Source organism: Thunnus albacares, chromosome 3, assembly GCF_914725855.1.
Source record: "Thunnus albacares chromosome 3, fThuAlb1.1, whole genome shotgun sequence".
In the NCBI taxonomy this organism is placed as follows: Eukaryota; Metazoa; Chordata; class Actinopteri; order Scombriformes; family Scombridae; genus Thunnus; species Thunnus albacares.
The window spans coordinates 33,876,064-33,902,576 of NC_058108.1; the positions used below are offsets into that span (position 1 = coordinate 33,876,064).

The 26,513-nt window shown below is 39.4% G+C and overlaps 1 protein-coding gene across 1 annotated transcript; it reads right to left on the reverse strand.

Annotated features, from left to right (window-relative positions):
* Window positions 1-12,105: 12,105 nt before the first annotated feature.
* LOC122973192 (rho-related GTP-binding protein RhoU-like) lies at window positions 12,106-16,455 on the reverse strand. The gene is made up of 3 exons (XM_044340526.1): window positions 15,388-16,455; window positions 15,086-15,144; window positions 12,106-14,012 (listed from the first exon to the last, which is right to left on the reverse strand). The coding sequence occupies exons 1-3, from the start codon at window positions 15,656-15,658 to the stop codon at window positions 13,521-13,523; spliced, it is 822 nt and encodes a 273-aa protein (XP_044196461.1). The 5' UTR covers window positions 15,659-16,455; the 3' UTR covers window positions 12,106-13,520.
* Between the last annotated feature and the right edge of the window lie 10,058 nt (window positions 16,456-26,513).

Sequence of the window (26,513 nt, forward strand, 5' to 3'; positions counted from 1 at the left end):
CACCCCATATTTAAGCAGACCTCCTGATGAATGGCAGCTGTTCGCCCGACTCCTGCACACCTGTCTCCACTCCTGCAATTAGCACCCATAGACAGAGAGAGAGAGAGACACACACACACACACACACACACACACACACACACACCCACTAGGAGGAGGCAGAAGTGGAGGGCATGACAGAGGCTGAACAGTTCTGGGATGTTAACTTACGTGTTTACTGTCATTTGGCTCCTCATGTATATTCATGAAATAACAAACAGGAAGGAAATCGAGTCATTTAACATCCTGATATCTGACTTCTGCTCACAGTTCACAGAGGACGAGCATCTTAACAAACTACGTCCTTCTCTGTTGTAAGTAGAATAGTTTGCTGATATGATTATTACATGTTGTTTACATTATTTGATGTATTTTATTGTCTGTGAAGCCTCACAGAGAGATGAGAGGAGCAGCTATGAGTTTAACAGCAGCAGCGAGTGGATTTGTTGTCTTCCTTCTCTCTGTGTCAGGTACTGTATATCTACATTTACATTGTAGGACATTTAGCTCACTTATTCAGAGCAGCATGAAGTGATTTTAAGAAAGTAAATCTAAAATATCCCAGATCAGCACTTTTCTAGCTTTGATGTATGTGTGATGCAGTATGATGAATAACTTTTAAACACCAAACATTCACTTCTGTTTATTTCTGTGTAAACTATAGCTGTTGAATGAAGGCAAAATGGTAAAAAATAACATCAATATTTACTTCTGAACACTTTAATGATATTATTGTTTAGCTGTGTCTGTGTCATGGGTGGTGGGGGTGGGGGTGTCTAGCTAATAAGGTTTGTCCACCCTCCCTCCATGGATTGTAAGAATCATGTATTTTTATACATGCATATGCATATATACATAGTTCTATGATGGTACAGCAATGCACTGAGAATTTCATCTCGTCATGATGTTTTAATTCTATTTGGTAATTTCTGCACTCTGTACTGTAGAGCTGGACAACTGTTTTAGCTGTTACAATTATAACAGTTGCCCCTTCCTGTTAAAACTTGTCACCTATTTTATTTTAGCCGCTTTCAAAAGTGTCCCTCACGTCATGTTCTGCATTTCTCTGTGGTTTTCACACTTAACTCAGCAGCAACTTGACCAAAGAACTAACAGAGAGGAAACTAACCAAGACAAGCACAGACTTTCTAATGTTTCATTTCCCTCTTCTCATCCTGTTCAGTAAAACTGCATTAATGTTCACAGGTTCAATACATTCTTGTTCCTTCACTGCACCTTCAGACTGTACGATGTTCTGTCTCAGTGCACAGAGAGATTAACTGTAAACAGCATCTAAAACTGTTTATTTGTACTGTGAATTCAAAGTATGTATAAATATCTTAGGCCTTTTAAACTTTTCTATACCTGTGTTCATCCAGGCACAATTCAGAAATAACATAATGAAAGTCATAAAATAGAGATTAAAAGTGCATAAAAAGTAAATGAACATGGTGAAAAATAATGAATTAGAACAAGTGCTGAGTTTTAATGAAGTGAAAACAACATTGATGTACCACTGATCTGCTGCTCCACTCAAAAAAAAGTTAGTTGAATGTCTTTTTACTCATTTCATGTTTGAATGACTTGTTTGATAACAAATAAGAGACACATTTCAAGTGTTCAACTTTAACTTTTTTTAAACTACAACAAACAAACAGAACAACAGTAAAAACTTGCAGAATGAATGGACTAAAGCTGAAACACTCAACAGTAACAAATGATAAAATATGATAAACAACTGATAAAATACTGTATTCCAGTTCAGTTCTAGTTAGATTGATGCATGATGAGGAGCTTTGAATGACAATGAATGCAGCTAAAATCATATTGATGCCATGACCCACTTTGACTTATTCACTGATTCTTAACTTGTTATGAATCTGATTGTGGTTTCTGATGTGCTCTGTGTTACAGTGGTACAGGGTCAGAATGACTGGGGAGTGACTTACACTTCTACTCAGATCTGTGCCTTAAAAGGATCAACAGTGGACATAAACTGCACCTACAGATACCCATCCAGAATAAATGACCATAATACTACAGTTAAAGAAACATTCTGGTTTACTAAAGGGCCTAATGATGACCCTGTGAATCTGAGAACAGACCCGGAGTATTCAGGTCGTGTTCAGTATCACTGTGATAAGAACAACTGCACTCTGAGAATCACAGACCTGAGAGAGAGCGACTCAGCTGAGTACAAGTTCAGGTTCATAACAAACCAACCAGGAGGGAGATTTACTGGTTCACCTGGAGTCACTTTGACTATCACAGGTAACATTTTCATTTTAAATGGAGCAAAACATTAGTTCAGGCAGAGCACAGAGCTTTACCAGCTGATTGGCTACCAGCTGACTAATAATGGTCATCATATTGATAGAAGTGGACAGTGCTTCCATTATAACCCGACACTTCTTACTATTACTTTGTTTACATGCTAATGCTGACACCATCTGCTGCCCCACTCTCCTCATTATGTACTATGCTTTTGCTATTCTTTATTTCTCTCAAATCTAATGTTCATCTATGTGATTATTAAGGTTAGTTAGCAGAATCTTCATTACTGCTTGGATTCTCTGAGAGCTCCCTCAAAGAGCAGGTTCCTTTCCACCAAATCTAACTTTATAACCATTTGTTATAAATGGTTGATTTCTTGACATTGTGATCAGTTAGTTTCAGATGTTTCAGAACATTTAGAAAATGTTACTTTGAACATATGAATATCTTTTTGTATGTGCTGTATGTTTATTAATTAATTCTGAAATGATATTTGTGTCTTTTGTTCACAGATCCAGACTTCCAAGTGCATGTTAGAAAATCTTCCCCCAACCAGCATCCCACCTGGACAGAGCTGACATGTCACAGTAATTGTCAGCTGCCTGTTGATCCTTCCTACATCTGGTACAAGAATGGCCAGCAAATGGAGGGAAAAGATATATATTTTCATCTGCACCCAGTTAATCCTGAGGACAAGTATTCTTGTGCTCTATCAGGATATGAGTCTTTCCCCTCTCCTTCAGTGTGTGAGTTTTCTCCACAATGTTCCACTAACACATCAAGTGAAAACTTTGACCCACATAGTCTACAACAAGTCAGACCCAGTTTTATCTCTTACATGTTTTCATTTTTACTTTGTACTTTTATCAACATAATTATTTTACTCAGACCAAAATGTGATGTCAATTGTTTGTTTGGTTTTTTTTCATCATATTCATATCTTAAAGTTAATATGTGTTTATATCATATCATCTTACAGATCCTCCAAAGCTTCCCTCTGTGTCAGTGAGTCCCTCTGGTGAGATAGTGGAGGGCAGTTCAGTGAATCTGACCTGTAGCAGTGATGCTAACCCAGCAGCTAATTATACCTGGTACAAGGAGAATGAAGACTCACAAAAAGCATCAGGACAGATCTTCACCATCACTGATGTCAGACCTGAACACAGTGGGAATTATTACTGTGAAGCCCAGAACAGAAGAGGACGTCATAACTCCACCTTATATCTGACTGTTGTGGCAGGTAAGTTATGCTCATTGATGTTCACACACACATAAACACACACACACACACACACACACACACACACACACACACACACACACACACACACGCACATACACGTACTTGTATACTACACTTATTGATAAGCCATATCTCCTTTCTGTGGGTCTCAATTTTTAGGGAAATCAGTAATTATAATTAATATCATCGTGGCGATTCTGGTGGTCCTGATGCTGATTTCTCTGTTTCTGTTGAGTCTCTGGATGTGGTAAAACAATAAAGAAAACATCCTTCTTTACTTTTCTTATAAAAACATTTTCAAAGTCATGAATTTCATTTTGTTAAAGTTCTTGTTCTTGTTGGATTCAATCCAGGAAGAAGAAAACTCTGAGCTCCACCACTGAACTGAATGAACTTGTAGAGACTAGAGAGGTGAGAGAGAGACCTTATTGACAGAACTTACCCTAAAATACAGTTATGATGATTTTGGCTTATACATGCACTAGAACACATTTTATTATCAACATGAAATCATAAAGTGAATTTAAATGTAAAGAAAAACTTGCTGAGTAGAAACCAGTAATGTTTTAGGTCTTAAAGGTCAACACAGAATTTAGTTTGAAGCATTAATATTAGAAATATTTTAATAATTCTAACAGTATGCAAATTGCATGAATGAGGTTCATTGAGTCGTATATTGTCATCTCTCCCCATCAGTTGGACTCTTCTCCAGTGTATGAGAACGTCTCAGACTTGCAGGTCGTCGCTGCAGCAGACAGAAGACACAGAGGAGCAGGAAGACATGGAGTAAAGTCCAGTCAGGTTGGAGCATCATGAAAGGAAAAAAACAGGCCAACAAGGAGAGAGAGAGAGACTTTATTAACAAACCTTACCCTATAATACAATTATAATGATTTGGCTTATAAATGCACTAGAACACATTTTATTATTAACATGAAATCATAAAGTGAATTTAAATGTAAAGAACAACTTGCTGAGTAGAAACCAGTAATGTTTTAGGCCTTAAAGTTCAACACAGAATTTAGTCTGAAGCATTTTTATTATCATCATTATTATTATTATTAGTAGTAGTAGTATTACAAATATTTAAAAAATGTCTAACTTTATGTAAATTGTATGAATGAGTCTCATTAAGTCTTTTATTGTCATCTCTCCCCATCAGCTGGACTCTTCTGTGTATGAGAACGTCTCAGACTTGCAGGTCGTCGCTGCAGCACAGACAGAAGACACAGAGATCTACAAAAACCTGGAGTAAAGTCCAGTCAGGTTGGAGCCTCCTGAAAGGAGAAAAACAGGCCGACATTAGATTCATTGTTACAGTTACAAGAAGTAACTCATCGAATTTTCATGTGATTTTGTTGTGATGCAGTTGAACCAGAGGCTGGACTCACCTGATGGAAGCAGAAAGTAGTACAACAGTGAAATATGACAGTGGAGAGAGAGGCTGTAGAGGATGATGTGGACGTTTTCATGTTCAGTTTTCAGCAGCAGCAGCAGGTAGAAGTGAGCAGCACAGACAGTCAGTAACAGCATGTAGCAGAAGCTTTGAGAAAATGTGCTGATGGCAGCTTGAACTGAATCATGTCGATGTGTCAAACATGATTGATTGTTTAGATCAGTTGAATGTCAGGTGGTGTGTGTGACTCAATTGATTTATAATTTACTGAATGTTCTGTCTGAACTAATGCAAGCTTATTTTTTTCTCTGTAGAGTTCGTTATATTACAGATATTTAGGATTAGAGATGTTATGTGAAATTTTATTTTAAATGTAAAAATTCTGTAGACTGGAGAGAGAGGCTGTAGAGGATAATGTGGATGTTTTCGGTAGCAACAGGTGTGTGTGACTCATAACTGTGTTTATGTATATTGAGTGTTCTGTCTGAGGTAATGCAGGTTATATTACTGTACTTTACTCCTTTGTCCTTTTTAATATTACAGATATTTAGGATTAGAGCTGTTGTGCAAAATGTTACTTAAATTGTATACATAATAAATCACTTTTGAAGAATCCTGATTGGCTTCCTGGTTTGCACCTGTCCTGGCTCACAAAGCTCATTAAGTCTGTTCGGAACAAAGACATCAAACTGGAAGCATCACATTCACACCATGTGCGGTATACTGTATATTTTCACACAGAAAATTCAAACATGTCACATTATCCAGGTATCGCTGTGGCTGAATAAACAGCCAGTTTCCACAAAAACTGTAGTTAGAAACTTAATTTCAGTTCCCTTTCACTGCTGCAGAGGGCGACAGTGTGCAGAAAGTTTCTTGCTTGCATTTTACACAGAAGGAGGACTGTGGATTTTGTCTGCCGTCACTGACATTGAAAGTGCATTATGAAGGGAAGCAAGAAAATGATGATTTGGGATGTTGTTAAAATGAAGATGCACAGACACAGTTTGTATTGAAGAAGATCTTAATTGTCATGTGAGCTGTTTATCTCCTTTTCGGTCCATTTAAACTCTTTGGGGTCACTCAGGGAAGCAGAATGTGTGGCAGTTCACTGAGTATGAAGCCTTTTCAGTATAACAGTCCATATTTGTTAGTGACAACTGTAGATCACTGAATCATTTTCATACTTAGACACCTCGACTGTGAGCGTTTGTTCAACTACTGAACAACAAAGTCACCAATGTGAACAATCAACACTTCTGAAACTGAAGCTCTAACTGTAATGTTTAATGAATTTAATGTCAAGAATAAACAGATTAAGATGCAACTCAATCATAAAAAGTGAAAAGTACTAAAAGTACATTTAAATGTGTCTAAACAATCAGTGATTGATGGTAAAATGTTGTTTCAGGGTTGTGATTCAGTATCTCTGATGTTTCACTGTCCTCTAGTGGTGAAGCTTCAGTGTTGCAGATTCAGGCTTCATCACTGATGATGTGCTCTGTGTTACAGTCAGAATGATTGTGAATGAGTGAGTTTACAACTGCAGATGTACTTTGCTTTCTATGTTTTTTCATAATACTTACAATAAACATTGTGCTCAGCATGTGACTTCTTACATCCCATACTGATGCAGTACATCTCTTTGAACTCATGGTGGTGTATTCAGTGTCATAACATGCACTAGAAGTGTGAAGAGATGCATCAAACCAAATGTCACACAACCGTCACGTGACATGTTTTATTCAAGTTAAGAGAATATTCTGGTTTACTAAAGTGAGTAATAATGAACCTGTGGATCTGAGAACAGACTCAGAGTATTCAGGTCGTGTTCAGTATCACTGTGATAAGAACGACTGCACTCTGAGAATCACAGACCTGAGAGAGAGCGACTCAGCTGAGTACAAGTTCATGTTCATAACAAACCAACCAGGAGGGAGATTTACTGGTTCACCTGGAGTCACTTTGACTGTCACAGGTAACATTTTCATTGGAAGACTTAATGTAACTTCAAATGGTTAATATCTGGGAAATAGTACTGTGAATGCTTGCATGTGTCTGGACATAAATTACATTTCTTTTCTTTCTTCACATATACAGATCTCCAGGTGCAGGTGATCAGATCAACAGTCTATCAGTCTTATACCTGGGCAGAGCTGAAGTGTCACAGCAGTTGTCGTCTACCTGATCGTTCTTCCTACATCTGTTACGAGAATGGACAGGAAATTTGGAGAGGAACATCTTCTTCTAATGCAAACTTCTTAAATTCTGCAGACAGCTATTCCTGTGCCGTTTAAGGATATGAGGTTTCCCTTCTCTTTCAGTTTGTAAGTTTTCTTCACAGTCTTCCACTAACATAACAGCATCTTGTTGAGTTTTTTATCTAAAGTTCTGTACAATGACTTCATGTATTTCTAATATGAGCGACCCTACTGCCTCCTTTGTTATTGGCACCATGATTTCGTCATTGAGCTCTACAGGACCTCTACTGCTGTCAGTATCCCAACAACAATACAATCTGCTCTGTGTTACTGTGGCACCAATCAGCCAGAGACACAGGTTGAAACGTTGTAAAGGAAAAGACGAATAGGAAGCAATCTTATATTAAAAATACCAATATTTATTTTACAAAAATATAGTTAGATGTCCCGATACACAGTTGGAAACAATGGATGCATTATAAGAGCTGGCTACTGGGCCAAAAATGGCACCCAAATCAGTCCAATAAGAGCTGCTAGCCTGGCGCATACACCAAAAATAGTGTCCAGCTTCCAGGGTTTGCTTCCTTGTTGTGCGACCCATACAATGTGATGACACCACTGATTTTTAAAGCGTTAGGAAAGCTTTAAAAATATCAAACCTCCAAGGATCGAAAATACATAATAGAAAGAGCCATAATTGACCTTGTTTGCAGTTTGAGGTGCCCTGTCATCAGTTTTACAGATGTCTCTTTTACAATGGTGGTCTTTGGGGAAAATGCTTTTTGGGCATCAGGGTGATTTTTCACTGCAATACCGCGAGTGGCCACTTTGAAAAATTGGCTGCAAAGCTGCAAGGCTGAGCAGCAGAGACCTGTCCAGCTCTTCTAATACATCCATGTTGGAATGGATGTCCCTACCCCTATCCCTATCAGTCTTATAGAGCAAATTCTAGCTGCCTGACAATTAACAGACATCTATTTCAATTTCTAGGATAATCAGTAACAAAAGTAAATATCATCAGGTTGACTCTGGTGGTCCTGATGCTGATTCCTCTGCTTCTCCTGAGTCTTCTCCTGTGGATGAGGTAAAAATCCATCAGTTTCATCCCTGTTCTTTTTTAGTAAAAGATTTATTCTCCTTCCTGGTGTCATGAATTGCATATTTGCTTGATTGAATCCAGGAAGAATAGAACTCTTCTATCCCCTACAGTACCGAATTACTTCGTAGAGGCTATAGAGGTGAGATTTTGCCATGATTTATGATTTTTATTACTTTGAATATGTGTTAAATGGATTTTTATACAAAGACCCCAAAGATATGCTTTGATCTGCCGTCAGACTTAACTCAAAAAAGGTCACAATTACAGCCCTGAAATGCAATGTACCATAAGTTTGTGTGATACTTAGCAGATCCACTGAAACTAGAGGTGAGAGTCATCGGATTGAATCTAAGTACGGTGACATTAAATAAGACAATGGAGAACAACTTCATGTAATATGGCTATGCTTTTGTATTTGTTCTTATAGGCATTTGTCAGGAGAAGCATTTACCAACAACCACAACTAGATCTTGTGTTTGTTAAAATACTTGACTGCCTGACTTTTCACATAGTACTACCAACAGGTCAACATTTCTACTTGTCTCAACACTTCAGTTCATGACAAGATACCTCTAAAGAATGTAAGCATCCTTAAAGCAGCTATAATCAATATTTTTCATAATAACAATGTATGAAATGTCAGTGTGTAATGTATTGGTCGTGGCTCGTAGTGATGAACTTACAGAGAATTATCAGCGACTCTGCAGCTCCCCTCAGCTTTATGGAGCTTTATAGTGAGTTTCAGCTCATTGTTTAGCTGTCCGGCTGCAACTTTACTGTTACGGTTCACTCTCAGCACTCTCATAGAGTCGTTTTCAGCCGTTTTCAGAGAAAAAGCTCTAAAAACCCACTGCACACTACCTGGTCAGCACCAAACAACAAACAGACACAGTTAGCTGTAGACTAGCTGGTGAACATAGTAGGGCATTTAGCAGCTAAAGAGCCAGATATTTCCCTCAGGAGTTGGTAGAGAGTAAAAATAGAAGCTAAAAGAGAGTGAATATTGGACTTACATTCACCAGGTGGACAGAAACACGACTCCAAATGAATGATAATGTTGCTCCATAACTGCTGGATATGGAAATAAGCTGCTAATAAGTTCAACATATGAACATAAAGGACCAATGTGTAATATTTAGGGGGATCTATTGGCAGAAATGGCATATAATATTCATAAGTATGTTTTAATCAGTGTATAATCAGCTGAAAATAAGAATCATTGTGTTTTTGTTTAGAATGAGCCCTTTATATCTACATAGGGAGCTGGTCCTTTTCCACATACCCTGCCATGTTGCACCGCCACGTTTCTAGAGTAGCCTAGAAGGAACAAACCAAACACTGGCTCTAGAGAGGGCCTTTCGTGGCCACTGTAAATTCTCATACACGCTTGGAAGGGGAGGGGGAGGGGTATTCAGTTGGTTGCAATCTGCAACCTCACCACTAGATGCCACTAAATCTTACACACTGGTCATTTAAACCTGCATTAACCAATTTTTATGGCCACTAGGAGCAGTGGAAACAAGTAGTGAACACAGCATTGCCATATCGTCACCCTTTAAAGGACCAGTTTGTAAGATTTAGTGGTATCTAACAGTGAAGTTGCAGGTTGCAACCAACTGAACACTCCTCCCCTCACCCTCCCTTTTCAAGCGTGTAGGAGAACCTATGGTGGCTGTGAAACTCGTCTTTGGTTTGTCTGTTCTGGGCTACTGTAGAAACATGGCAGTGCAACTTGGTGGGCTCTGTGGAAAAGGACCCCTCCCTATGTAAATATAAAGGGCTCATACTAATGAAATAAAAACACAATTCTTAGTTTCATGGGATTATACACCAATTAAAACATGCTCATGAATATTATATTCCATTTCAGCCAAGTCCATTCTGCTAGATGCCACTAAATTCTACACACTGCACCTTTAAGGCACAACTGAGCGTAAGTAGGCTGACAAAATAAGCCTACAGCTTATACAGACGAAAGTTGAGTTTGACAATGTAGAGCTGAGCCTGACAAGCTGAATCTGAGATGTCTTACAATGGCCACTGAAAAGAGAACAAATATTTTTGATTTAGGTAACAGTTATTTTTCTAGTAGTTTTTATTTTGCTTCTGTAAAAAACAAAGCACAAAGTCATTACTTGGTCCAACAAATGTGGTGTGTAATGAGCATTGTTGCCTTACAAGGCTGCTGGATAAATGTGGTAACCCTGCCTGTTCTGAATCAGCATTGCTCTTTAGTGGTGAAGCTTCATGTTGCATATAAAAAGCTTCAGAGCATCAACTGTTTCCTTAACGAGATTCATAACAGCAGCAGGAAGAAATGTAATGTACGCTGTAGTGTTCTACATTAGCACACAGACATAAGAACATCTTCCAAAATGAACCAATCTAGAGGAAGATGAATTGAAACATGAACCGGGTGTAAACTGTCGTTCAATCAGGAGGAGCTGCTGTATGATTTATTAACACTCCTTCAGTGACCCCAGTCCTGAGGTGATCAGCAGAAATGACTGAAAGGGAGCAACACCTGTCTGTAAAATCTGTCAAGCTGTCTGTGTCTCTGTGAGGGAATTTAGGCCAGGTTAAAGGAGGTCACCTGTAAGACTTATCTGTCCTCTCCTGGCATGTTTCTGGACAGCCTGTTGTTAAAAAATTACAATAAGTCATATAAAATCAAGGAAATTAACATAATACTATTTTTTTAAATGTTAAATCAAAATACTCTACATGCTTAGTAAACTAATTTTGTTAATTTATTTTGGATTGATTATAATAATGGCTTCATTCATCTGTTTTGTGATACATCCTTTATAAATTGTAACTTTTTGTAACATGATGTTACATTAGTATTGAATGACTTGTTTCTATTTTGCAACATACTTCACAAATTAGTTTTCTTCACAATGACTTTAAGGGCTATTTCATGTCATTAACACACTTGCTTGTGTCTGTTTAAGGCCAAACTACTGTATATTTTTTAAAAATATTCTGAGTTACAGTACTTTGTATGATATGTCATATACATGAAGCACATATCCATTATAATCAGGTTAATTAATCTAGTTTTTAGTCTAGTTTTGTTAACTTCATGCATGTGTCAACCATCCTGAAATGTTTTCTTTTCAGTTTCAGCTTTGTTGGGCACTGTTTTATTATCTGTAAAAACCATTTGTAACATAATAATTTGTACAAATAAGTTACAGTAATACAATTGTCCTTACTTACTGGTTGAACATGAGAACTAGATAAACCCTTAAAGGAGGAGGATTCTGCCTCTCTTGCTTTTCAAGCTGTGAGTTCTCCGTGAGGAGAGAATCAGGCTCCATATGCTGGTCTAATCCAGCCCAGGTGGTCCTGTCTGCTTCTATTAGAGGAGGCTGCGACCAGAGAAGCCATCAGCCATCATCCATCAGGCTGACTCTGAATCAGTGAGGAAAGCCAAGCAAATTGATCTTGAGCTTACTTAGAGATTATGGGCAATTTACCCAGGTGACGTTCTCTCCCTGCATGCATGACTCCAATATTTATTTTTGAGGTAAAGATGCATTTTAAGCATGTAGGTACGTTTACATGTAAGTCTGTGGTTGAGCTCAAGTAATAATTGCACAGGATCTGAAAGCTGATGAGACAATCAACAGCTTTTGATCCCCCAACATGTTCTGTTTTTGAATGGTGATGGATAAAGAGCACTGTGGAAACAGGCAGATGCCGCTAAAGTATTTGCATACATACATTTCTAATAAACTAATTATATTATTATATTGAGTGAAATTTTGCTGTTTTTTGAACAAATATTTCACAATATTTCATATTTTAATTAACATTAAACATGTTTCTTTTGTCAAATAAAATGATCTTGTATACAGTTGTTATGAACTTTAATCAAGGCTTCTGAACATATTCCATGATCAGCAATGGCAATGAAAGTAACCATAAATATATATATATAGAAATAGATAAATAACCTACAAACTAACAGTTGAAGAAAGTACTAATCATTTTTGGGGTGTAAAAGTGAGAAACAGTAAGTGTCCCGACACACATCGAGTTAAAACCAAGTTTAGATCTTCATCATCCTGGTGGACAATCTCCTCAAGTCGAACCAAACCTGGGTCTGATAACATTCGTGGTGCTTGTTTTAACTTCCTGAGAGGCTCAGATTGGTGGAGTTAACCATATCAGGACAAATTTGGAAAGAACTGGGTGAGGTAGCGAACATATATTTTAAGTTTCCTGTGGTTTTGCTTGTTTCCCTTCTCCACATCCCTGCAGTTGTATAACTTCAAAAAAACAACAAGAAAAAAAACAAATCAGGGGGCTGACGAAGCTAAATGCAGCTCTAAAAATGTGAAAGTGTGAAAAATAATCCCAGCAGCTTTTAGGTGATCACTGGTGCAAAGTTCATTTAATGTGCAAGCCAGGACTACATGCAGGAGCGGCTGACGGTGTGGAAATTTCATACATATTCTGCACTTTTAAAGCACTAGTTCACACAGTAACTTTTTATACTCAAACAAATCAGTAAACCTTTTTTTTTTGTACCAGACTCATCAGAAATTGCAGACCAGAACAGCCACAGTAACAAAACGGCACTCAGCAGCCCAACAACCGCCAAACTCTGCTGTTGGAGGTCATTGAGCGTTTGACGGTTTACTTTAGAAGCTTGTTCTGATGCATGACTGATGCATGTTAAAAGTTTACTGCAGCAATTTAGTATTGCACTTCTGTTAAGTTGGGGGCTTGTGGAAGAAAGATTAAAAATAATAGGCAACAATGAAGCAGCAGAGGCCAAGATATTCTGAATTTTTGGATCTTACAGTTTCGACAAAGCATCTTCTATTAGACCTTCCCTGCCTTGTAAATGCTTTAAAACTCTACAATCTCTACTCTCTGTTATTAATTAAAGGTCTTCCGCAAATGAGCAGCTCTAAATGTTACAAAAGCTTCAACCGGAGCCACGGAAGACAGTTTACAACTGTTTTCAAAGGATATAAACTTTGTGACAGGTAAACTGATCTGATGTGTAAAATCAGTGGAGTGCCTCTAAAAGCAAGGGATGAGTGTTTTTCAATTTTCCTGTCCACACATTCCCTTTCAGTCGGAGGATTTTAACTGGAAACCTTTAAGTCATAAACCCGCTTTTCTGAGCTCTTTCTGGAACTTGCGTTGTCCTGCTTGGTGATAATCCTTACCCATCTGGCACCTTCTGTCAGCAAGTTAAAATAAACCAAGTTATTTACAAGCCTTATCTGACCCAGGTTTGAAATCACTTCACTTGAATTCACAGCTCTGCTCTCCCATCAGACAGTTGATCTTCTTCCACCAGGTCTCCGAGAGGCTCTTGATCTTATCGGGCGTCTTCTTCCTCAGAGTCAGCCTCTGCTGCTGCTGGACGCTGCTACTGTCCATCTGCTGGATGCTGGCCAAGATGGCTGAATCAAAAGTGTCTTTCAGGTTTTTCTGAGTCAGCGCAGAGCACTCTGCGAAGCTTACTGCCCCGAGCTCCTGGGCGAGTTGTTGGCCTTCCTCTGTGCCCACTGGTCGCTCCTGGTTCTGTGCCAGGTGGATCAGTACCTGGACATCCTCCCTCAGGTCCAGCTGGGTGCCAACTAGGATCAGGGGCGCGCCAGGACAGTGTTGACGGATCTCAGGCACCCATCTGTGGATCAGGTTGCGGAAAGAGCAGGGACGGACCACGCTGTAGCAGAGGAGGAAGACATCGGCGTTCTTGTAGCACAGCGGCCGGATGTGCTCCAGCTCATCCTTCATGGAGCAAAGAAACAGAGAGGCCACGTCAGAGTCAACTTGGCAAATGAAAGGATACAGCTGGCATTAATCTATATGTTTCTTATTGACCACAAATCCCTTGAGAGACCAAAACCAACAATGTGTTAGCCCGTCACTCAGTACTTAAAGACTTCTCTACCCTGTCTGTAGAAATCAGCCTCAAGCACATTGGTTCCAACTGAAAATGTAAATCAGCTCATGAGCTCATAACTATGTTATTACATTTTTAAACAGGCTCAGACTTTTCCTAAAACAGCTGGTCACTGTAGTTTTTAACAAACAAACAGCAGGAAAAAGTGCATTTGTTGGGGACTATTTTCAGCAGCGGATGAATGCACGTTTTGTGCTCTAGTGAGTGTTTCTGGCAGCAGGATGGTGTGTGTGTGAGAGAGAGAGAGAGTGACTTTAGCCTTGTTGGTTTTTGTTCATTTGCTTTTTACTTGAATTAAACAATGTAAAAGTCATTAGTATTGTAAATGTTTGAAAAGACTCTACTTCAGCTGTTTCTTTTCAGTTTAGAAAAGGGAAGCTGCTAACAGGAGAGTTGACACTATAGTGGATAAGAAACATGTGCAGAGCTATACACTGAACCAAAAGAAAGCGAAGGAGCACAGAGGGAACAGAAGGGTCCAAAACCTCTGAAATACAAGTATTATTTATTCCTACAGGGGGCGATGTTAACTGTGGAGTTACAGGACTACTCGGGATTTTAGGCATCTTACATTAAAAGGGGTCTTAAGGGATTTGAGTCCAGGACTAAAAGCAAGCTGCAGGGGGCAACCAATACAAACACAGCAAGAACTGCAAACTCTTAACTGTGGCACTAATCACTGACAAATATCGATCACTGACGACTTACATTGATTGATCCATCAACCAGCCCCCATTTCTATCGTGGCAAAACAGGAAGAGAGAATTTGTTTGAAGTTAAAATATAACTAAAGTTATTAGACTCCCTGTAACCTAAATTCATGCACCTGTTAATCAGCAGCCAACACGTTCAGATAAGTTAAGACGTATTAATTTGAAGAAGAGGAGGCGCAACTCACCTGTCCAGCCATGTCACAGAGCTGCAGTCTCACTGGTTTTCCGTCGACCACAACCATCACTGAGAAGATTAGAACAAACTATATGAGTCGAAGCATTTTTCTTGAAACATACACTTCATTAGCCTCTTTATAAAGTAAAAGGTCATATATGGATACGTTATATACGCTTTAGAAGTGAAAACTCATGCAAGTAACTTAAAGAAAGTCAAATTCGATAAAAGACATTGGTAACCTAAAGGTTCAGGTGTGCGTAAAACCTGCGCGCAACGCTAAAAATCAGCCGCATTGATGTCAAATATTACCTGTAAAGTTGTCAAACGCTGTGGGGACATATTCTGTCGGGTATCCGTTAGTGGTGTAGCTGACGATGAGGCTGGTCTTGCCCACCGCTCCGTCTCCAACCAGGACGCAGTTCACCTTGCGCTCAGGTGCGGAGCCGGACCGCCGGCGCTTCACGCTCAGAGGGAAATCCCGGTTCTTCAAGCGCCGTGTCGGAACCGGGGGACAGTCAGTCCCGCATACCGGGTCCGACACACGGCAGGGCTTCTGCTTCCCGACCTCCTGAGGAAGCATGGCTCTGCCCAAGACTTGAGAATTACGCTTTTGTTGTTGTTGTTGTTGTGTAGACTAACGGTTCAGAGTCGCCTCGCCGCGCTCTCCATCTTCTTGACAGCTCTCGTGTTTCTGCTGCTGTTTTGGTTGTTAAACGCAAACTTTAAGCACCAAACGATATTTAGGTGTGTTTCATGTGTAACCCTGGCAGAGATTTGAAGCGCGCAGTGGCACAGCCGTCGGGTTTCTCCGCTCAGCAGGAGCTCCTGATTGGCATTCTCCCTACATCTGCTGTGGTCGTGATTCCTAAGAGGCTTACCGAGCAGAGCGCCATATGAAGCTGCAGAGCTTTCCAAGTGAAATGAACTAAGCTCACTGGAAACATTTATCCCATGGAGTAAAATATACAGTATGCTATGTCTCTCTCTTTAGCCCATTTACACATAAAAGAAGGAATTAAAACTCTAAATTTAGTGGATTTATACAATTTTGAGGATTATCTTCCTGCAACAAGGGCCAAACAATAAATAGGTGAATTTCAGTCTTTTTAAAACATAATAAAAACACATGAATGCTGATTACATACATATGTTGGGCAGTGTTTGTCCAATAAATTATATTCAACCATAAAAACATTCCCAGATGGAGCTCCTTAGGACAAAATCTGTCCTTTCTGCTGAATACAATTCAATTTGAATGGAATAAATGAGCGAATAAATGACAATAACATACATCTAAATGTTGTAGTTTCTTTTCCTTTATCGTTCTGACTCACCGCCTCTGTCCTAACATAACATCTATATAAACAACCCCATATTTCACTTGCCACCAGGCTGTTTACAGGAAAATGCAGCATGTTCAGATGAAGTAGCAGACGGACGCCCCCTAGTGGTGAAGTCGCGTCAGCCGTGAGACTGAAAGCAACACATGAATCATCATTTCTCATCACTGTCACCAGCAACAAATAAACAGCAGAGCATCCTGCTTCCACAGAGAGACAGACAGACAGAGAGGGAGAGACAGAGAGAGAGGGAGAGAGAGAGAGAGAGAGAGAGAGAGAGAGAGAGAGAGAGAGACAGAGAGAGCCTGGGGGGAAAAAACAGATTAAAACATCAAAAGAGGAGAGGAGGCTGCAGTAAACACACTGAAAAAAAATCTCTCCATGCAGCAAAAGGGAATGTAGAAAGTCTGGCTTTGATGTTGCTTTTATTATTCTCATCGAGTAATAAATTCATGAGTGTCATATCACTACATTTTGCAATTAGTTATTCATACAATTTCCTGAAATGTGATGACATTTTATCAAATAGTTTGACTGATATGAGAGTATATGAGAGCTGATACAGGTGCAAATAGCTGGTGTCTTACACCAATACATATATTTTTTAAAAATGATCATTTTATACCCTAAAACTTCAAGAATGCAGTGTTTGTCTCCAAAACATTCTTTTTGTCAAAGTAAAAAACCCCAGAACAGTTTTTCTGAGCTTAACAGGACAATAAAACTGCCTGAAACAGGATTCATCTGTTATTTTATTGTTAGCAGCCCTTTCAGACATCCACCACAAATGTTTGGTGGTAGTAAAAAAAAATAGAGGATAAATATAAATTTCAGGCATTATAGAACCTGCAGATTAAACAGCAGTACAGTTGTGTATTGATAGTCCTGTGTTTGACTGATATATCAATATAACATGTTTTATTCTTGCATTACAGCCAAGAAATAGCTTCACACAACCAGCATCTCCCTCCTCCGTCTTCACATGTCTTCATTTCTCCAGGAGGCTGCAGAGCGACAACATGGAGAAAGAGCAGGAGTGTGTGTGTGTGTGTGTGTGTGTGTGTGTGTGTGTGTGTGTGGGAGGCAGAATGTGTTGCCATGCAGTGAACAGCACCGAAAACACCAGTGAGTGGGAGTGAAACCATACACACCAGCAAAGAACAAGACACCATTTCACACACACACACACACACACGCACACACTCATACTCATACGTACACATCATGCAGCTACTCATTAAGTCCACTCTAATCACTAAATAACACATTTTTCCATGCAAATAGTTTTGGCTTTATTTGCCCAGGTTTGGAGATGAGGCACCTGCTGCTACCCAAATAATGGAGGTGAAGTGAATTTTGTTTGTGGTGCTTGCAGGATTGAAAAGTTTGTCAAGCAGACTGTCTTTTCAGAGACAATCAGTGCATTTACATCCACTTAAGTAGTCGGGTTAAAGTCGGCTTTCTCCAGGAAGCTGATTTCTTAAGTGTCATGTAAACGAGAAACCTGGTTTCTATAATCGGTGTAGGGGATCAGAGAATCCTGGTCGTGTGTCCCTGGTTTTAGTGTGGACTGTTTTTATTGGGAAATGTTTTCTTCTAACAGCGTGGTCCGTGGATTATCTAAGTGAGTCACTGGCTCGACGGGAATTAGATCTGATTCAATTTAAATTGGCAACTTTAACTTTTTTTTTTCTCACTTTGATATAATTTTAAAAACCACAATTTAATTCAGTTTACACATTTTAATGTGTGAATAATATCAGAGTTTCAGCCTATTTAACCGAAAACAGATTTGTTTTTCACAAACACAAATAGGTGGCAATCTCACAGATATGGTGTGTTGTTGCCATTTTTTTATAAAGCGACAACAACAGACTTTCAATGAACCACAAATCTCTGTTTATCATCTATGGATGACCAATAAAGTATGTCTCTAGTCTCCAAGTGCAACACAGAACATACAATATATTCACATATGAGTCATTTTTAGTCAAATGAGTAAGTTGTATCTTACTAATGTGAAACATGATATCTGTCCTCAGATACAATCTAAAACAAGTAAAAACTATTTTACTTTTTTAATAAATTAAACTAAATAAATACAACATATAGGCCTGTGTTTCCTCTGCACCGATCCGACTGAAACATCCCGGAAAAACTGACCAATGGTTGAAGCCAATTGCAGACTCTTGCTCTACTGTATACTGAGGACTCTCATTGACATAAAGCACTCTTTAGCTCCTAACCCTAACCTTTAAAGTCTAAAAACACAAACTGGTCCTCATAGAGACGGACGTACAAGAACAAACTATCTTTCAGCTCCTCTTCGGTGTAAATCTGCTAAAAATAATCTGTAACCAGGCACTGAAATCACTGCTTAACAGGATTAACGAAGAGTCAGTGAGAGACAACGGAGATCTACGAACTCTGTGAATGGAGACGTTGGGCAGCTTTGGATGCTGGCACTAAACTCAGAAACCTATAAACCCTGTCAGCACACACACACACACACACACACACACATAATATACAAAGCTGCTATTCTATTCTTCATGTACAAACAGTCCCCCTCCTCTTCCTCCTCCTCCTCCAACATCTGATAAACTAGACACCTAATCAGAATCTTTGGGGACCCTGGGCCTCCTTTTGGAGTTTGCAGACCAGGCAAATACATTAACTCAATTTAGCGTTTGGGATTAAGGACCAGCCCCTCCCCCCCCCCTCTTCTAACACACACACACATACACAGATACAAACACACAAACACACACTGTCATCCCCCTTCTCCTCCTCCTCCTCCTTCTTCGCTCTGCCTTTCCTCTTTCCCTCATCTCTCTTTTTGATGGGATCAGCTGAGCGATACATTCTCCTCTTCTTCCCCTGCACCCTCTCTCCCTCTCTCTCTCTCTCTCTCTCTCTCTCTCTCCCTCTCTCTCTCTATCTACCCTCGGGGGACCGGGTGCTCGGACTCTATAGTTATGGGCCGGGGCCATCTGTCACCGTGCACATTCACGCAGCCACCAGAAGGCCGCAACATGTGCAGATTTAAATGGAGAACCCAACTTTCCCAGGACACACAGGCCTGACCCCGGCAGCCGCGGCAACCCCCTCCCCTCCCATCACCCCGTGCCTCCCCCCTCCTCCTCCTCTTCTTCCCTCCATCCCACGACCATCACCACCACCATCCAGCATCCCTAAAACCCAGACCCAACCCACCTGCCCCACCCACCTCTTCCAGCACCACCAAGAAATACTGTCTGCATGTGAATCAGTGAATTAGAGCCCCCCCCCCCACTCCCCCCTTGCCCCTCACACGCCAACCACCACCACCACCTCCTGGACCAATCATCCCCCCCAAACACACCCCACTAAGTGTATGTGTGTATGGTAATGGTAGCGCAGCGTGCACGAGCACCTTCTTTACACACAATGATGGATTTCCACCTTACGTAGCAGCTGATGGTGGTGGTGGGGGCGGTGGGGGTGGGTGGAGGAGTGAGGGTGGGAAGAGAAGGCGATGAGGGCAACCCTTGATGGATGTGTGAGAAAGAGAGAGATCAGCTGATTGGTAAAATTGATTGTGAAGGAGAGAGGGAAAGGAAGAAGGGGAGTGTGTGTTGGGCAGCAATACAAGTGTGTGTGTGTTGTGGTTTTTGTGGTTGTGAGGAGGGGTGGGTGAGAAGGGGTGAGGGGTGGGAGGGTAACAGGATTGGTCTTGTCTGTGGGACCCACGGGGAGGACAATGGGACCGGCGGGGGTGGGGCGAGTGTCACACACTTTTGCTTTGTGGCTCGGTCAACAGGCGTGTGCCACGGGTGTCGTCTCGCCTCCCCTCGCCTGCTGTCCGACTCTGTGGAGGGACCGGCAGCCATGAGAACCGGGGCCCCGGGCCCTTTAATGAGGGGCGTGCTGTTTCTTATCAAAGATGGACAAGCCATCATTACAATCATCATTAGAAGCTGCAACAATGGAGCACGCCTCCCTTAGCTATGGATGGGAAAATCCTCAGCCAGAGCTGCGGCGGTGACGGTGGCAGTGGGGGGATGAAATCAAAAAAAAAAAAAAAAAAAGAGCACAAAAAAGTCCCAGTGAATGTGTCTATTTAGTGAAACTGCAACAGTCACGTCTGATGAGGCAGCACAGCTCTGTAAGTGAAACATTTTATCCCCAAATTAAACAGAAAAACGGTGACAAAATTATCTTTTAAAACCATTGACACATGTCATAAAAACTAAATATACTGATCTGTCCTGGAACAAGGATCCCTCTTCTGTTGCTTTTCCCAAAACGTCTTCCCGTTTTTTTTTTTGCTGGACCACAACAGCACAGCCAGCCCTTCAAACCCAAATGTCTGTCTGTCACTGAGTCACTGACTGACTGACTGAAGACTTTACACCATTGGTTGGCCAAAGGTGGCCAAAGTCGGCTGAAGGCCGCCGAAGCTTGGGACAGCCAAGCATCCCAGGATGCATTCTGCACCAAATGGCAGTGATGGTGGAAATTGTGAGCCAGGCCAAAAGCTGTTAGGGCTGTTAATCTATCACTTTATGAAGTTTTAATATTTTTTCAGGTGAGAAAGTAACCATTTAGATTCCCAGTGTGTGGTCAGTTTATCCAAATAACACCTATTTGGAAATTTGCTCCAACAGTTTTGGAGATGTGAGGATCTGCTGGTCGGGTGCCAGCCGGTCATCTCAACTGCTAACAACCCGACTCCTGAGATGACCGGCCGGTTAACATCCATTGTCATCCTGGGGCAGAGTCAGACTGGCCAACGGGAGCACAGGGGAAATCCCTGATGGGCCAGTCGCTATGTGGGCCACTTGAGCAGCCCGTTATACAAAAACAAGAACCTCTTATGTCGTTTCCTCCCTTGATGTCAACAAATATAAAACCTCTTGTTCAGACAGAGTTTTTAACTTTACTTTAAAAATAAGCCACACAATGTAAAAAAGGAGGTTATGACTGTCTCTAACAGAGGGAGGTCTTAACATTTTGGACTTTTCCTCATTCAACCACATTATCAAAATAAACTGGATCAAAAGATTTCTAAAAGATCTGGATGTGTGGAATATTATTCCAAACTCTCTGTTTAAAAAAGTAGGTGGTTTTAATTTTTTATTAATGTGCACTAATGCTGTCAGTGAACTTCAAATCAAAGTCTCCAACTTTAATTGGTAAGCTCTTATGTGTTGGTCTTTTCTACATAAGCATAACTATTCTCCTCACAGATGTTTTTTTATGGGATAACGTCAATGACACGTACAGAAACAAATTATTACTTTTTGAAAATTGGCCAAGATGGGAGCACAGAGCTATTGTGGGGTGGCCATGGCATAGTGAACCTTAATGAATGGCAGGTGATCAAAATGTGTAAATACAGATGTTCAATGCATCACATTGCTTCAACCTAGGTGGAGATAAACTCATGTTAGCATCCATTGTAATGTTTGTACTCTAGGCCAGGTTGATGTTTTTGTATTTTATAATACAGCTCTAAACTAAAGGTGTCATGCTGACCAACCATAACAACTAAATGTAATATTACAACCAGCACTAACATGCAACTACCACTCTATTCAGTTTTCTAATCCACGTACATTACATTTTCCATTTCCACCTATCACAGTCGCTGGGAAACACTGGTTATTTAAACATGTCTATTTTTGATCAGTAATTCTGTTTAGGATAGGCTACACATTTTCTAAGAGCAAAACATATGTAAAACAGTTGTCAGCAATGTTATTCATATCATTTAGGTGTTAACTCAGGTTGCGGCAGCTTTATTATCTCTGAACTATGAACTTCACTGTAATAACTTTAGTTTACAGTCCTGCTTTAAAGTTCTCAATGGACTTCATTTACATCAAACATCCTGAACACAATGCTATAAATACCTACATGTGTAAACTGCACCTTAACATTTTCTACCAATACAGAAACAATATTGATTATACACAATCGTAAACATATTTTCTCATCTGCATTAGTAAAACTCTCTTATATTCCATGGATGTCTCTTACTCAGTTTAACTAACTGAAAACATCACATTACACTTTCAACTGTGTTTACTGAATGACCTTGACACTCTAACAATAATACAATAAACCTCGCTCTCCAGCCTACATCTCTACAGGCCCACAGGTTTAACTTGGCTAACTGTCTGTATTCTAGCAATAATTTCACTCTTATACATTCTGAACACAAATAACATTACCTACACAACACAGTAAAATGCTATTAAATAAAAATTAACAAACTACTGTGGTGAGTGCACATGAGCTAAACATTGCACAGGCTTTGTTGCATCAAAATATCCATTAATGCTATCTATTAACACATGTTAGACTGTGAATTACATATGCTAATCACTAGCGTGAAACGCTAATACTTCCAGCACATACATACGTCCCGGCCTAACTTGTACATTTAAATTCACATTGTATGTGACCCCAAACCAATGTCCCCAACGTTTGTCACCATAACAGTCCCATTTTATTTTTCTTACCTCTGCAAAACACATTTAAAACAGCTGTCAGCACTTTACTCATGGGGGCATTAGCTTAGCTTGCGGTCACTATGACCCCAGTCCTGGTTCTGATGGCCAGCACGTATTTTGGATTTTGAGACCTGCTTTTTTTCTGACTCATGGTCAAAAGTTCGCTGACTAGAGATCAGCTCTCACGACCTCAGTCCAACCATTACTATAGTAGAAGGAAACAGCAAACTGGCTCTATATCTGCTGATCAGCTGTCATCATTGATTGACCAGCCTTTGTCCCACCTTATTGTGTTGATGAACTTGACCAACGACCCATCAGATCTGGGCCATGGCCACTCCAGGCCACCCCCTAAAATGGCCATTGTTTTGATGAGGAAATTTTTCTTAAAGAAAATGATTTGTTATTAAAAGTTCTGTATGTAGGAATCAGAAATTCCTTCTCATTAATGACATCTAAGGCCGTTAAATGAGGTGCTGTCAACATCCTGGTGCTCGTGCTTGAGTGTTTTCAAATTGATGACCCTGTTGTAAAAATAGTCAATGGTATTCCGCCGACTTGATGGGTTGGCTGTCAAAGAGATAAATAAAATGTGTCTGACATTGATAAGACCAGTATCTGCTGACCAGTATCAGCTAAAAGTAAGATGAACTTTGCTAGTTTTATGGTTTGAGTCCAAGGGTTAAAGTCTGATTTTATCTGACGTAAAAACGTTCTCGAGAGCTGACTGTAGAAAGAAATCCACCGCTTTTCATTGGGATTTAACAGCTAGAACTTTTCATCTGGAGTATTCCAATGAGGATCAGGTGCGGCATCCTCAATCAAGCTTCCTTTTCCTGTTGAATATCATCTACAATGTGCAATAAATAAGTTGCTCTATCACACTATAGAAAAACACTTTAGAAAATATTTTGGAATGTTTAACTACAGAAATTGATGTTGAAAAATCTAAAAATATAATTTTTAGCTGTATATATAGAACACCAGGAACCTGCCTTGATACATTTGAGGATAAATTTAATTGTATGTGGTGATTTTTAAATTGATTTATTAAATCCAAATGGACACAAAAGGACAGAAGCCTATTTCCAGTGATTATAAAACCAAGTAGAATACCAACAGACACTGCTAGATTGATAGACAACATATTCACAAATAAAATTAAAAGCAAAATAGTAGGTGAACTACTCATAAATGACATAATGACAGAATTTTAAGATAGAAAATGAAAATAGGTCTAACACTTGTAAACTGATTCAACACAGAACACCAGAAGCCATCGCTGCCCTCAAGGTGGACCTGAGGAAACGAAACTGGAACAAGGTTTATGCTAATGATGATCCTAACAAAGCCTATGAGGCTTTTTTGTACACATTAATTGTACTATATGAAAGAAACTGTCCGTTAAGAAAACTAACAAAGGAGCACAAATATGTGAACAAGCCATGGATTACCTAGGGGATATAACACATGTAAAAAATAAAAAAAAATATCATATAGGAGATTTTTAAAACATAGAGCAAAAGAAGCAGAAAACACTTTTGAGTAACACTCAAAAACATGGAGAGTGCTTAACAGCATACTATAAACAGGTCCTGGAAAAACAGACAATCCATACTTTGTAAAAGATAATAGTACAATTATGAATAAAACAAAAGAAATCGCCAATGAATTTAATGATTATTTCGTAAATGTTGGATACAATCTAGCAAATGAGATTGCAGATGAAGCTACTGTTCATAAAAACTCCTACTCCATTTTAATTGGGGTGCTGATGAAAAGGAAATACCTGACATTGTCAGAAATTTTAAAAATAAAAAGTCCACGAATTGGACTGAAATTGATATGTCATCAGTAAAAAATATTATAAGATGTATATAGTAAAACCATTGACACATATCTGCAATCAGTCCTTCCAAACAGATATATTTGCCAGTAAAATGAAAACAGCAAAAGACATTCCTATTTATAAAAGTGGAAGCCGACATCTATTCTATATATGATAATTGCTTAGAAAAACAGTTTACTGAGTGATCATCGGTATGGCTTTAGAGCACATAGGTCCACCTCAATGGCAGTGACAGAACTGGTGGGAGAGACATCTACTGCAATGGACAACAAGAAATATACTGTGAGGGTGTTTATAGACTTAAAAAAAGGATTCGATACTATTGATCATGTCTTATTAATGAAGAAACTGGAGAGATATGGTATTAGAGGGATAGCACACTCATGGCTAAGAAGTTACCTTGATGACAGATAGAATATGTACAAATAAATAATGTCAAATCTGATTCATTGAAGGTTACTTGTGGGGTTCCACAAGGTTCAGTGCTGGGCCCTTAACTGTTTATACTGTATATAAATGATATTTGAAAAATGTCTCAATTGTTAAAATTTGTTTTATTTGCTGATGACACTAATTTATATTAATCTGGGAAAAGTTTGGAACAGCTATAGTGGAAAGGAAATTGAAAGTCTTGGTTTGATATTAAGTTCTTATTGAATTTAAGTAAAACAAAGCTTTTTTGTAAATGGCAAATCAATCAAAAAGTAAAAATTATGATAATGATTTTGAAATAGAAGGAGTAAAATAAATTAATGGGTGTGATAACTGATCATAAATTATGTTGGAAACCACACATAAATAATGTAAAAACTCACTATATTTACTTTATTGTTCTCTCATGGTTCAATACATTACCTACTGTGTGGCGGTATGGGGAAACACATTCAAAACCAACACTAATCCAATTTTCATGCTACAGAATGGAGCTATAAGAATTGTAAATCGATCAGATTATTATGAACCAACCAACACACTATTTATTAATTTACTTGCTATAAAATGTTGTCATCTAGTTGGTATTAAAACTGCACAGATAATGTTTAAAGCACAAAATAATTTACTTCCTAACTGTATCCAGAGGTTGTTTGAAATTAGAGACAGCCCATATAAATTTAAGGGAATAGGTATGTTAAAAAACAAGGGAACAAATATAAAAAATAGATGTGTATCTGTCAAAGGGGTTAACTTGATTGAGGTGTGATCATTATTGTGTCTTTTGTTTGTTTTTTTTGTATTTGAGTTGCCCATTAGAACATGTTATGTAAAAAATCTCGGTATAATAAACTAAAGCTTAAGCTTTCAACAGTTTTTTTTCTGTTTTCCTTTTAATTTAATGCCTTATTGTTATTTCTTTCTTTCTATGCGAATTAATTCTGGAAAATTGTCGTTGAAAATTGTTGTTGTTGATAAGGACCGAAATAAATTACTACTACTACTACACAGAAATTATGATCTCTCTTTCTCTCATTCAGCAGTTTATTTCATTCAGAGGGGGCTGGGAGTCCTCTTCGTCCAGGTTACCGTGTCGCGCACCGTAACCCTGCTCCGAGTTTGTCATCATTAATGTTCGTACAAAAAACGTGTTGCTCTGCCGTGGCCTTTCTCAAGAGTCTCCTCCAACTCCTTTTTAATGCTCTCCGCTGGCCTGTGGCCCTGGCCGCAGGGAGCATTGTCATGGTGCTGAAGGTGGAGGGGATACTGGGAGGAGGTGAGTGTGTGTATGTGCGTGTGTGTGTGTGTGTGTGT

Bases quoted from the DNA above. Each gene is read 5' to 3' on its own strand.
- LOC122973192 (XM_044340526.1), bottom strand. From the start codon at position 15,658: ATGCTTCCTCAGGAGGTCGGGAAGCAGAAGCCCTGCCGTGTGTCGGAC. The intron at 15,145-15,387 runs GTAATATTTGAC...TAATCTTCTCAG, and splicing joins AGCGTTTGACAACTTTACAG to TGATGGTTGTGGTCGACGGA. The intron at 14,013-15,085 runs GTGAGTTGCGCC...TGCTCCATGAAG, and splicing joins TCTGTGACATGGCTGGACAG to GATGAGCTGGAGCACATCCG.